At 44.7% G+C, this 13,815-nt stretch overlaps 1 protein-coding gene across 3 annotated transcripts in view; it reads right to left on the bottom strand.

Annotated features, from left to right (window-relative positions):
* Positions 1–13,815, bottom strand: part of LOC121713193 (protein kinase C and casein kinase substrate in neurons protein 1-like) — a 38,382-nt gene that overhangs the window by 9,455 nt on the left and 15,112 nt on the right. For 2 of the 3 annotated variants that reach the window (XM_042097651.1, XM_042097653.1), the window contains exons 3-6: positions 4,900–5,026; positions 2,408–2,564; positions 1,383–1,618; positions 269–424 (exon numbers count right to left, since the gene is read on the bottom strand). In XM_042097651.1, the coding sequence (XP_041953585.1) occupies positions 269–424; positions 1,383–1,618; positions 2,408–2,564; positions 4,900–4,959 (609 nt within the window). In that variant the 5' untranslated portion in view covers positions 4,960–5,026. Of the gene's footprint in view, positions 1–268; positions 425–1,382; positions 1,619–2,407; positions 2,565–4,899; positions 5,027–10,456; positions 10,739–13,815 lie in introns of those variants that run through there. The other variant, XM_042097652.1, reaches the window with a different exon arrangement.

Raw genomic sequence — 13,815 nt, 5'->3', positions numbered from 1 at the left:
CCTCTCTGCTTGTAACAGAATAAACCTGATTCTTGAGTGTTCCTGAAGTTTGCCAGTCTAAGTTAATATTAAGTAATTATTCACCACAATTACTTTCAATATGTACCTTGATTGTTTCTTTTTCGCTTTGGACAAAAGCGTCAGCTAAACGACGACACTGTAATGTAAATGTAGATGTAACCTCCACAGCCTCGTAAACAGCCACACAGAAGCTCCACGTCTCACTCTCACTCTCTGATCTCCCCTCCCGTCCCATAATGCCACTCACCTTTTGCACATCCTGTTTACACTTCTCCACCTTCTCGTGGAGCTTCTTCTGCTGGTCGGGAGTGACTGAGGCCTCCGCCTTGCAGTTGGCTTCCCGAGTGGCAGCCAGCTTCTCCTCCTTGCAGGCCATGTGGTAGGTCTTCTTAGCGGTTTCCATCTGTGGTCAAAAACCCACAATATTACAGTGCCTGCCTTCAGAGTCTTATCTAGTCACAGAGCAAGTAATATAATTTCAACATTACATTGCACAAAATATTATACATGAAATGGTACTGTAATGTTTGAAATGACCATGCTCGGCATTTTGTTTTCAAAAGACAACTTTATTTACCCGCAATAAAAAAGACACATCAATCCTTTTTTTTAAGTTTAAAAAATAACACAGCCTTTTACTTCTCCCCTGGATCACCTTGGAGTTAATGTCTTTCCTGAGGACTCACTTCAGTCAACGATTTCAGTAGGAAGTGCCAGGGTCGTGGCGGCTATCTGGAAATCAGCTCACTAAACCCAATTAGGCAAGACTCCAGCGGCGAGGACGCAGTCCGCCTTGCGTCACCATACCCCCCTCCTGCCAGCCCACGCAAACAGACTTATGGCTACCCTCGACCACACTGACTCTCACCACGACCATACACATGTGTGGCTACCACAACTATCAATTCAACAACCACTAATCAACTGTGACATAATGCAATTACAGAGCCGCACAACATCTATCTGCACGTTATGCTTTCTTAAAGTGCTTAAAGGTCATGTTAACGATGATGCCTTTTTATTTCCCAATGTTGCTTTACTACTTATGAGCATAAATTGTTTGTGACATTGGCAGACTTCAATATAACCCTTTGAGGTTTCACGCTGCTTTCAACATTCCTCCTTATGCTTTTTTTTCCTGAAAATATTTTTTAGGCTTTTTATGCCTTTAATCGGACAGGACAGTAGAGAGAGTGACAGGAAGCAAACGCGAGATAGAGATGGGATGGGACTGGGAAATGACCCGGGTCAGACTTGAACCTGGGTCCCCGTGGGCACGTGCCCACAGGAATATGGTATGGGCGCTTTAACCAGTTGCTGCCACAGCACCTCCTGACATTTCCTCCTCATTCTTATCTCACCTCTTTGAACTTCTTGGCCCATGGCTTCTGGGCCTTCTTGAAGCCTTCCTCTGCTTCTTTGGTTTCCTTGAAGCCTCCCATCATCTGCTTGTGGAAGGCTTCTTTCTGCCAGTTCTTGACCTTCTCCACATCCTCGTTCAGCAGGCCATTCTTTACCTCCTGGTGCAGGTCACCAACCTTTTCGGCCTCCGTCATGACGGCCAGCCAGGCCCGTTCTACCGAGCCATACTGAGGCCCTGGTACCGCACAACACACACAACACAGGGTGCATCTCAGTCAGGGAATGAAGGAGTATCCTTTCCAGAATTGGAATTATGTGAAGGGTAATTTTAGTGTAACAGACAAGAAAAGCACAACACAATAAACCAGCTAAGCAATGTTAAGCTTTTCTGTTCAGTTACTCTGAAGTTGTTCTTGCAAAATAGTTGCACCTGCAGCATAATCTAGCAAGGTGTCAAGGCTCCTCTCTATCTTGAGAAAGGGTAATTGTAGGGAAATCAATCAAAAAACTACCCTCGAGCAACAGACATACAGTATCAAAGAGTGTCATGAAATGCCGAGCTTGTGTCAATTGAACATGTACTGATTTCATATTATAGTACAATTACACACCCTTGCAATATATGCAAACCTATTACAAATGTAATCCAACAACAGTAAATGCATAAAGGTCATATAAGTAGTCTGATCAAATCTTTGATATTTTCTGTTTGATCGGTATTCAAGGCTGTACATTTTATTGCATTGCCTGTTGACATTTGCACTTAGTTTAAACATCATGATGAAAACATCTTTAGCTAAGTAATGCCAAACCCCTTCAGTCTACCAGCAGGTATGGGCATCACTAGGCCCATTTCACTGGGGTGCCCCAGTAAATAAGTTAAGGTTTTTAACTAGCTCCTGTTGCCTCTTTGGCAGCAGATTTTTATTATTATCATTAGACTGGACTGTGCCCCAGTAGAGTTTTGGGTCTAGTTACACCCATGCCAGCAGGTCAGGAAAACAGCGACACCAGGTGTCCTGACCTTTCTCGATGAGCTGTCTCCATCTCTTAGACCAGTCGGTCAGCTGTTGACTATAGGCCTTCTCGATCTTGGCACGTTCCTGAAGGCAGCCCATGAGGTCATTGCAAAGTCGGTGGCCATCATCGATCCGTTTGACGGCACGCTTGTAGTTTCCCACCTGAGTGAAGGAGAGGGTGACAAAAGACAGGGCTGTGAAAAATGCCCCAGCAGCAATTTCCACTCTACTGCCACTGTATAGCGATCAGAGAACAACAGAGAAGACACAAGATCCTCAGTTCTATATGATTTATTACAGTAATAAACCCCATTTTATTGAAAATAATATAGACTCTCTCAGCTTATGATCAGATCACATCACGAAGGTTATGATAATAGCAGTGGTATTATTCATAGCACTCATTTTCCAGTTCATCAAACCCAATATTTTTTTTGCCCAAAATGACATAGATGTTTACGTCTATCCTTCACTTTATCCAAATGTATATTTCACAGAGGAAATGTTAGAGCTCATAGTGACTGGTAAATGAAACTACACCCTCACAGTATATTTCAGCATGAACCAAACCAAGCTGGTGTTAAAAAAACTGAGTAATTTCCTTTCAGTAACCCCCCCCCCCACACACACACACACAGTGAATGTGCAGCACAGACACACACACACACATGGTGTGCAGCACAAACACAGGCACACACACACACACACACACACACACGGTGTGCAGCCCAGACCGCACCGTCTCTGTGCTCTTACAGCTATCTGTCCTTCGCCACCTTCAGAGAGGATGCACACGCGCTGTGGCTCCACCCCCAAAGCCTGCAGGGGGCGTGAGATAATGGTCCATGATGAAGGGCGGGGGAGGAGGACGAGAGAGGAGAGGGGAGGGGGAGGGGAGAACAGAGTGGCTCGTGCCTGAGCATGTGGAGTTATGCAATGGCTTTGTGTGATGATGGAGAGTGTGCTTGTGTGTGATGGTGGAGCGAGAGAGAGTGTGTGTGTGTGTGTGTGTGTGTATATGCGAGTGTGTGTGTGTGTGTGTGTATGAGTGTGTTAGTGTGTGTATGTGTGTGTGTGTGTGTGTGTGTGAGAGAGAGAGAGAGAGTGTGTGAGAGCTCTTCCCTGCTGTAATCCCCTGCATCTCCCGTTCTGTGACGCCACACCACCAGGCACCGTGAGAGAGAGAGAGAGAGAGAGCTGCATCGTTGGGACAGGATCACGCGCTGCAGACGTTCAAACCAACCGCATGCTGGAGCCAGGTGGAGCACACTGGGGTGACACCTCTACCTGCCTGCACTAGCCACAACATCCGCCCTCCCCCCAGGCACAGACGCCATAACCCACAGAGACAACCACACCTGGGCACCTCTACTGCACACTAATAACATTAAACAACATTTGGTTTTCAAAACTGTGCCGTCAATGTACAGGCCTTTACAGCACTCTCATGTAAGAAGCTTCACTATTATTCACCTAAATGGAACAATAGCAATATTATTTATTAAGACACTGACTGTGATTACATGCACTTCCGTGTCCCAGTTATTAGGCTTATCCAGGTTTTGATCTTATTCGGGATATGGTGTTTACATGAACACAGAGAAACCCGGTCATTAATATAATCTAAGATAATAATAGAATATAAAACAGGGATACTTCAAAATCCCGATCATAACCAGGATACTGAGGGGCATGTAAACACAGTCATGGTGTTCTTGACAATTATCTTGCTAAATACTCCCACAAACACACTGCTGCATGAGCAATTACATGTAAGCATTAGCAAAATTACATTTACCAGCAATCAATCAGTAATCAGAATGTTTGGACTTCCATGATACTTTCATCAGTGCCTCATTGATCAACCACTCAGGTGCTGATGTGAATAAGAGCATCACTATGGAGATGCAGGTGTAGACAACATCAAAAATCTTTTTTCCTGCCCCCCATCAATGACTATCAGATCATCTAGAGGAAGTCTGAGGGAAAGTGTGATGAAGAGAGAAAACAAACTGCCCCCCTTGTCACTGCACCTCTTTATCAAAGGGACATTTTGTTATTTGAGAGCCTCTCTCAGGCAGACTGTGTGGACACACAAAGCGGACCTTGTATCGCGTAGGCATTCATTACGAGCAAACCAGAACAGAATCTCCTCAACAAGCGTTCAGAAACGCTACATGTAACTGTCTCCACTGCCCAATGTCAAGTCACACATGAATGAAATATGAATACGGTTTGAAGAGCTGAGAAAATTATTATCTTTTGCAAAGCACTGCACAGAGCCTAATGGAGTGTGGAGCCAAATATTGAATAGAGGCCTTTGTGAGCGGCTTGGCAGGCCCAGATTTCCAAAACAGAACCACTCTTTATTTACTAATTGCATGCACTGGCATCGGTTATTTGCCATGAAAAATTAAATAGAAAAAAGCAACAAACACAAAAAAAGGCCTTCTAACTAAATGGCATGTGAATGGATAAACGTGATGTGTTACAGTACCTCCCAAAAGCTGTCCATCGTCTCATCGACACCAGCAGATTCATCGTATGAACTGGACATTTTCCTGGATGGAGCGACACTGGCTGAAGGCTGAAAGCGGCAACTGCAAGGCCAAGTTCCTCATGCACTGCAAGCATTTAAGAGAGAGAGAGAGAGAGAGAGAGAGAGAGAGAGAGAGAGAGAGAGAGAGAAAGAAAGAGAGAGAGAGAGAGAAAGAGGAAAGAAAAAGCATTAATGAATAAGTCAAATAAAGAGCGATTATGACAGTGGTAGAAAGCAATAGAGGCCAACAGAGGATAAAGTGTTCAATAAGGTGATGTGATGGTCTCTTGCGGGGGTGATACAGCAAAGCTGCCAATACCATAATGAAATAACAATCATGAAACAACTGATAATTACCAGGGTATCATAAATTCAGTTTTAGCTGTTTTTATATATCAGTGTTTTTAACTGATCTAATGTGACAGTACACACACCTCCTGGGCACTACAAAACCTTTGTTATTGCAGGAAAGAGAGAGAGAGAGAGCTGTTTGCATGGCAACTGTAGATTCCACACAGTGCATAACCATGCTGCACACTTTAGCTTCACCTCCAGCCAGAGAGCCGTTCTGACACAGAGAGAGTACTGAATTCTGTGATAGCTGCGGGCCAGCAATTGAGTTAACGCTGACGCTGGTGAGACAATACACCTCCCAAACCTACAGAGGACATATTCTCACAAAATTGCAGAAGAATTTCATATTGTTGCAAATATCATGCTCAGTAATTTGCTGTATAACTAGATTGAGTGTCAATCCATGTAAAACTACGTATTGGTAATGAGTGGGTGTGAGACATTGTCGGTTTCACTTAAATCTTTCAGATTCCATCCTAAAGACTGGATTCATTCTGAGAAGGAATTTTTATGTTGCTGTGCAGGCACAGCTTTATGAGAGTGCATACATGTGTGTGTGTGCATGTATGTGTATGTGTATGTGTGTGTGTGTGTGTGTGTGTGTGTGTGTGTGTGTGTGTGTGTGTGTGTGTGCAGCTGTATGTCTCTCTGTGTCTGTGTGTGCGCAGCTGTATGTCTCTGTGTGTATGTCTGAGTGCACGGGTATAGAGGGCATCGTTCTCAGAGCCACGGCTATCGCCCTCATCAGTCTGCCATCACAGGTGGTCGATGGAACACAAATAGAGACAACACCCGCCTTGCCCCCCACCCCAACCCCGCCCGCTCCCCCCACCCCTAGAGTCCTCTCGCCCCCCAGTTAACGTCTACAGACGCCAGCCCATCTGTCTGGAGGAGCCTCAATGACAGGTCTAATCACAACGCATAAATAGCCTCTCTCTCTCTCTTTCTCTCTCTCTCTTCCTCTCACCTGCATTCTCTTCCTCCTCCAGAGGAGACTGCCATCCTATCTGTCTGTGAAAATGTGTAGGACTAAGAGGCCAGGGAGAGACACATGGCCATATGACTGTCATATTAGACACATGTGGGACAAATCGTCTGCCATGTTTGGCTTGCTGGCATCAGCGGGTGGCACCTCTCCTCCCCTCCACACGCTGCATGCTGTTGTGACTGGCTAAATCACCTTCATTTAAGAATCACCTTCGTTTAAAACAATTTAAATCAGCTCATGCAACTAATTAATCTTCGCTCTCCAAATCTCTAATTGCTATTGGATTGAGTTAAAAAGTCTTTAATCCCACACAGAGCCTCCAGACAAAATCAAAATGGAGATCTGGTGGGAAATGAAAGCTGGGAAAAGAAATAGGGACTGCAACAAACAATGCAAGTCAATAGCCCACATGAACTGCATGGACACGGCCAATGAGTCTCATTGCTAGAGCCCCCAGATATCATATGTCTAAAGCTTTTAAGGTCATTTAAGTGAAACACAATGATGGAACCAATTGATGTAATCAATAAGTCCTCAGGTTCTGCTCTCAGTAGATGACCAGACCCTACACAAGCTATAGAGTTTGAGCACTGTGTAAAACCAAAGGTGGGAGAGACAGGATGAAATTAAATAAATAATTTATGACACATTTACTTCAAAACAGGACAACAAAGACCTTAACTGAGTATTTTAGCAACATCAAGCCCACTGAGGGTACAGATGGAAGCGTAAAGTAACATGAGAACTGAAGTCACCAGCCTGAAGCAAACACTTCATTTATAAGGTGTCAGAGGTGTCACAGTCGCATTTCCAAACCAAATGAGTTGTCGTCGGGTACTTCTCAAATTTGATGTGATTAAATGATTTGTTCCTTTTAGAACACCCACAGCCACAGTAGGGATCTCTCTGGCATGTGCACAAGATTCAAAATAAAGGGAAAGATCTGTATCACCATCTGTGAAACCGATTATATCGGGGGTTTTAGTAGAAGAATACAACAGACAGCCGACTCTATTCTTGTACTGAAGACTTAATGGATATTTAATCCAGTTTGCTTTAATGACTTGAGTTATTCCTACTTGGTGAGAAGTTCAACCTGGGGCGTCTTGGGTAGTACTCCTTTGCCTCTGCAAAGTCCTGGGTGAAAAAAACATGCACTGTTTGTAAGCTGCACTGCTGAATACAACTTACTTCTGCTCATATTAAAAGTGCGTGTTGAACCAGAGAGTCATAATATCAGACAGTGTTATCGTGACAGAAAAACATTTCTTTTTCTAGTACCAGAGCGGTGGTCAGAGGTGGAAGTGAAGAAAAATCAGATTTTCAATAAAGAAATATGACACAGAATGTCTGGCGGCCTTGAAATGATATTCATAAATGTTTGGCTGAAGTATTTCTCAGTGTACCACCACTCCTCAGTGTAATTCAGACAGCTTTAGTCGGTCAAGTAGCATAAATGGCTGCCTCTCTGGCTGTGTTTGGAATGAAAGTAGCACATGCAACGGGTCAAATGTTATGATTTGGGTGGCCTGTCCTGTTGTCCTCCAAATGGCGGAGTCTGAGTGTCTCACAGAGAACATGGACAGGTCAACAGCACACCAATCATCCACACACCAGTGTATTTGGTCAACTGAGAGTGATGTCACCCTGAATCTGCATTGAAGCCTTGCTGAGATGGCAGGACACAAGCACACAAACAGGGCAACGTTCATTTTAAAACAGCTGTGGGACTGACCCAATGCCAGAGCAAGCACAGCACTAAACATGACTATCTGGAGTAATCTGGGGACATTTTCAGTCGAGTTCACATCTATTTTGGCCTGGCGTTGGATCTCTTCCTCCTTGACATTGCAATTTTTACTGACTGACCCATTAGCAGCTTAAAAGAGGCCATTGAATCCACCATGAAACAAAATCAGAAGTTTATAATAACTTAAAATAACTTTCTTGGCACTTCAGTACTTCAAGCCATCTTAAACACTATCCATATTATGTATTCCTAGACAGGACCCATTCTTGAAATCGGTGCAAATTTCATAAAATCACAGAAACAAATGACGGCTCTGACTCTTTTGGTCCCCCTTGTCTTGTCGGGGCATGGTGTTCAGCACGCCTCATTAGCCTCTTACATCAATAAGATCCGTTTTGGTTATGCTAACTAGACAATGACTCAGCATCCACAGAGAGACCTAACGCTATAATGGGACAAACAGTCTTCTAGGGCTGTCTTGCCCTCTCAAACAGAACACATCTAATATGCATCTTGTCAGGGCTACAGGAAAAGTGCTTTGCAAACAGTACCGAAGTGAGAGCACACTGACTTCATTTTGGTTCATTATGCGATGGCGGCAAGTGGCGCGTGATGTTGCTCCACTCTTCCAGAATGTTGTCTGGAAAACAGTCAGGACAGCATTGATTTGCAAGACATTTAAGAAGAATTCAATACTTGCCATGCGGCAGAGTGCTTGGTGCAGTGTGCAACCAACAAAACACTTATTCAGTCTCTTCGCTGCCTCTTTGTCTTTGCACAGCTGCATCAGACAAGCAAACAATGAATACATTTGTTGTGGTCCACCATATGCCCACACTTTTGTGTTCCTGTCAAAGTTCTTGGACTGTGATGGACCATGTTGTGTCCAGAAAGAAAGTGGAGAGGAAATGCAGGGCCCAAAGCCTGACTAATTTCGCACCTATTACTTCTGGTCTTAATGTTAATCGGAGTAATCTGCCTCTACCTGACAACGTCTGGACCTTCAATTAGCCAGCTCTCTCATAGGCAACTAAGCCAATACCAGGCTCCAGAATTAAGACCTCTGTCAGAGCTCCGCTCATAACCGACTCAGCTACAAGCAGGACAGTGCAACTGGCTATGTTCATTTCACACACAGGAAGCACTAAAGGTCACGCTAATGTTTGATGTGCGCAGCGCTACAACGCATACTGTACTGTGACATTTACATTAGTGTTAACAGCAAACGTCTATGTGAGTCACTGTCCATGTGAATCTGTGCCAATTACAGGATCACTGCTGGAGCAGGCCCTAGTTAAACCTCAACAGCAGTGAGTCTGAAGGGCAGCAATAGAGACTGAGTTGTAAAACTACTGAGTTGTAGTTAGCAGTGCTTAAGTGGTCTACAGTGTTTTGTTGTCTACTACGCCTGGCGCACACAGAGGACTCCCAAAAACAAAGAGATCCAATCGGAACAACACAGCTGGGCACAAAAGTACACAGAGAAGAGCCACTGAGTGGAGAATGGGCCCATCGCAGCCTCGCAGACGAAACCCCCTCATATTCTGGGCCAGGATCCACGGGCCCACTGAGCCCCCATGAGTTTGAATAGCACGAGGCAGCGAGGGGAGACAGTCTCCCAAACAAAGAGGAGTTTGTGGGGGAGGGGGCTATGCCACATGGATATTTGGGTCAAAGCAGGGCAATGCAATGCAACCGAGTGAGCTGAGCATCCCCATGACAAAGGATCTGAAGCAAGGGGAGCAAAACAATGAAGCAAGCAAGCAAGTCAGAAAAGAGTTACTGCTAAGAGCTTTTTTGTACTGAAGCATCATTTGCTTCAAGTTCTCAAAGACATGATCCACAGATGAGCTATAACAGAGGTGATCCTGGAATGATCAGTGTGGCTGTACCGCACATATTTACTTTGTGTACAGCACACACACATACACAGACACAAAACACAAAACATCATACACATACACAAAACATCATTTTAAGGACGATGCCAAGGACAATAAAATGTGATCTAATGGTCCATTTGCGCCGATTATTGTCTAAACAAGGGAACTCAAAAAGCTCCTTAGGGAAGTATTGTGTGTCAAATCAAAGTAGATGTAGCATACAGTAGCAGTCAGCTCAGTGAATGACTCACTTTAAGGCTTTAGTCTCTCTCTAAAAACAAAATTCTCAATTTAGTAAATTACTAAATGTAAGTAAATGAGTGATAGCAAACAATATACTGCTTATAGAAATCACTCTGGAACAGGTGTATCATTTAACTTCAGCCTTCACTCATTGTCCTGTATATGCATTTCCAAGTGCTAAAGAAAGGACAAAATAACTGACCAAACTTCCCAAAGTACAAACTCTCCAACACTGTCAGAAAAATCATAGCCTCGCCCCCATGATCTGGCCCAAACCAGCACATTCCTTCAGCTTACCATTAGGGAACCCATCGGGGCAGACAAAAGAAGACCACTACAAAGAAAGACTTTATCCGAGCGCCCCCAACTAAAATCCACTCGCGCCGCTTTCCACGAGAAGAACCTTGTCCTCCTTTTTTGCGATATTAACAGAATCTTCTCACATGCACATGTCAACAACTAGTCCAAAACAAAAACAGAGCTGGACGCGTCTTCAGCTGCAACTGAGTTTGGGGTTGAAGTGAAGTGCAGGGATGGAGGCGAATTAGCAGGAGCCTTGCTCTCAGTGGCGGTAGGATAATCTCACAATGTTCTACTTGAATGGCTTACACAAAGCAAGGAGGGGAGGGCAGGAGGAGGAGGAGGAGAAGAAGGGAGAGGAGGAGGAGGGAGGAGCAAGAGAGTGAGAAAGAGACAGAGAAGAGAGAGAGAGACAGAGAGAGAGAGAGACATGCATGGTGCTTGGAGAGAGACAGAGAGAGAGAGAGAGAGAGACATGCATGGTGCTTGGAGAGAGACAGAGAGAGAGAGAGAGAGAGACATGCATGGTGCTTGAAGAGAGACAGAGACAATGCCTCTATACTGAGAACATGTGACAAGAGCCCGACAGGCTCCCATCGAGAGGGAGAGGCAGAACATAAATTAACATGCAGTGGGTGCCATGCATGCTACCGCCGCTGTTTACCTAGAAGCTACATTTTCAAAAAAAAAGCCATAAAATAGCCATACAGTAGATGCTTACTGTAACAGGACCCCCCCCCCCCCCTCTTCCTTTAAATAGATCTGGCCTGTTAGCAGAAACTTGACTTCAGTCATGGTGCACTGCAGTGTAGTGCAGTGGGGAGCCTAACAAAGAAGTGGTCGCATGGAGGCCCAAGAGAAGGGGAGGGCCTTGTGTCACTTCAATTCAGAGCCATGCACAGAAGAAATACACTTAGCATAAATCAAACTCGGCCAAAATATATGGGAAGCACTGGGAAAGTAATGGAAGGCACCCAGGGGAAATGGCATGTTTTTAATTGAATTGCTGCCTTTCCAAAAAGATGGGTATAAATTTGCGGGATGTGTTGAATATGACTGCCCAGGGAATTGTGATGCTAAGAACGACAAATGGTATTGCATGATATAAATCACACAAAAAAATCACATCAAGTAAAGTACCGATGATGACGAAACTGAAAGACAGAGAAATAACAAAATCCCAGGAGAGGCAAGTGAGGAGAGAAAAACTAAATATATTTTAGTCATAAAATGTGTAGCTCAGAAGCGTAGGCTCTAAAGCAAGTAATTCCCTAAAAGGTTGTATGGCAGCAGAGGCACTAGGAACAGATGTTTGTTTTTTAGTTAGCCTCTTTTTGGGGACCAGTGTACAATGGCCCATAAAATGAGGAATACAAAATCTCCTACCATAATATTGCACTTTATAGTCTGAAAATGACCTCTACCAACAAACATTCCTAATATGAACAAGTCTGTCTGTTCGTCTGAAATATTATATGTCAATAAACCATTAAATATAAAATTTATGACCAATATCAAGCTCATATCTAATCACTGATGACATTGCAAAAATGTTGTGGCAAAGTACATCCAATAATGATAGAAAAAGTTGTTGAATTGGTGAATTAGCCAAAAAAGCTTTTTTATGACTAGAGTGACAACTTGTAGTTTGGTTTGCTCATGTGTGAAAACACATAATGACGGAAAATGGATCACTGAAAATCATCCCAAACAGCTCATAACCAACACAGCAATTGGTCGGCCCTTTCCACGCCAGATGTTGAACTCATGTTGTTATTGAAGAGGCTGCGAGTGCCAGTGTTGACTCATTACCATACGACTCCGGCGAGGACCTATACAAAGGGAGACTGTCTGCCACACCATAACCAATGACACCAGCACTGCCGCAAAATATCAGCAACTGGTGTGATGTTACGGGCCTCTGTGCAAACAGTGGTGCAAACAGAGAGAGTAGTGGAGGTGAATATTATGGGATAGGGTGGGGTGGGGTGGGGTGGGATATGTCCGGTGAACATGGGTCCATGTCCCAGGGTATTAGGGCCTACAGGACACGAGAATCTTACTCGGAGGAGAAGGATCCAGATAGCCCAGCGTGGCATTAACGCATGGTGACATCACCTCTCAGCACACTTGCTGCACCTCGAGGTGAGAGAGAGAGACGAGAGAGAGCGACAGAAAGTGAGCAGCACATAACACAGCATGTCATCTCCTGCATGTTATTCTAAATGTCTCTCGCAGATCAAAACTACCCTTTAAGTATAAGTATAAGTATACATACTCTTTTGATCCCATCAGGGAAATTTGGTCTCTGCATTTATCCCAATCTGTGAATTAGTGAAACACATTCAGCACACAGTGAAGTGAAGCACACACTAATCCCGGCGCAGTGAGCTGCCTGCAACAACAGCGGCGCTCGGGAAGCAATGAGGGGTTAGGTGCCTTGCTCAAGGGCACTTCAGCCGTGCCTACTGGTCGGGGTTCAAACCGGCAACCCTCCGGTTACAAGTCCGAAGCGCTAACCAGTAGGCCACGGCTGCCCCCCAAAAGCTCACTCCCTGCACTAAGGTAATCACGGTGGTATTTGTAAAGACACAAATACACAATCTGTATGCTTGGGTGGATACTCCCTTGCTGAATGAAAACCACAACACACAAGTAAACCTATTACGGTAAGTAGATTTCAGAGACAGGCTCCAAGTTTATCTTCCCCTTCACCCCTCCCCCTCCATCCTCCTCGCTGGGCCTGTGTTTGGACGCGGCCGTTTTTTTAAAGACGCACGTCTCAGGTGGCTTATCGGAACAAGCAGATTTGCAGCACAGGGACTGTACATAGCTGGAGCCTGCACATAGAACAGCACAGAGGCACAGCACACAGGGGCAGAAGACAGACGAAACCTGCACGCGTAACAACCCCCCTGCCACCACACACACACACACACACACACACACACACACACACACACACACACACACACACACTTCTCAAATAGACTGATGTATGCTGTCCATTCCCCGAGGTCCAATTACACTGACGTGGATCTTACGAAGCACTGACCAGGGGGGTTAAGTGCAATAAACTCTCACTCCCCAGGGCAATACTGCATCAGTAGTCAGCAGAACATCTGAAAGGGGGTCCGTCAAAGACATGGCCGCTCAGATGTATAGTGTGGGCAGTCAGACCTGCAAAGCTCTAGTCAGAAAACTGAAACGCTGAGGGCATTTCAAGGAGCTGTGGCCCTTGGAAATTGAATTATTAAAGCAGGGAAAGGAAGACAGAGGGTAAGTATGTGTGTGTGTGTGTGTGTGTGTGTGTGTGTGTGTGTGTGTGTGTGTGTGTGTGTGTGTGTGTGTGTGTG

This window comes from Alosa sapidissima, chromosome 7 (assembly GCF_018492685.1).
Source record: "Alosa sapidissima isolate fAloSap1 chromosome 7, fAloSap1.pri, whole genome shotgun sequence".
Classification (NCBI taxonomy): domain Eukaryota; kingdom Metazoa; phylum Chordata; class Actinopteri; order Clupeiformes; family Clupeidae; genus Alosa; species Alosa sapidissima.
The sequence above is the reverse complement of the archived record's forward strand: the minus strand, read 5'-3'. Positions and strand labels throughout refer to the sequence as shown.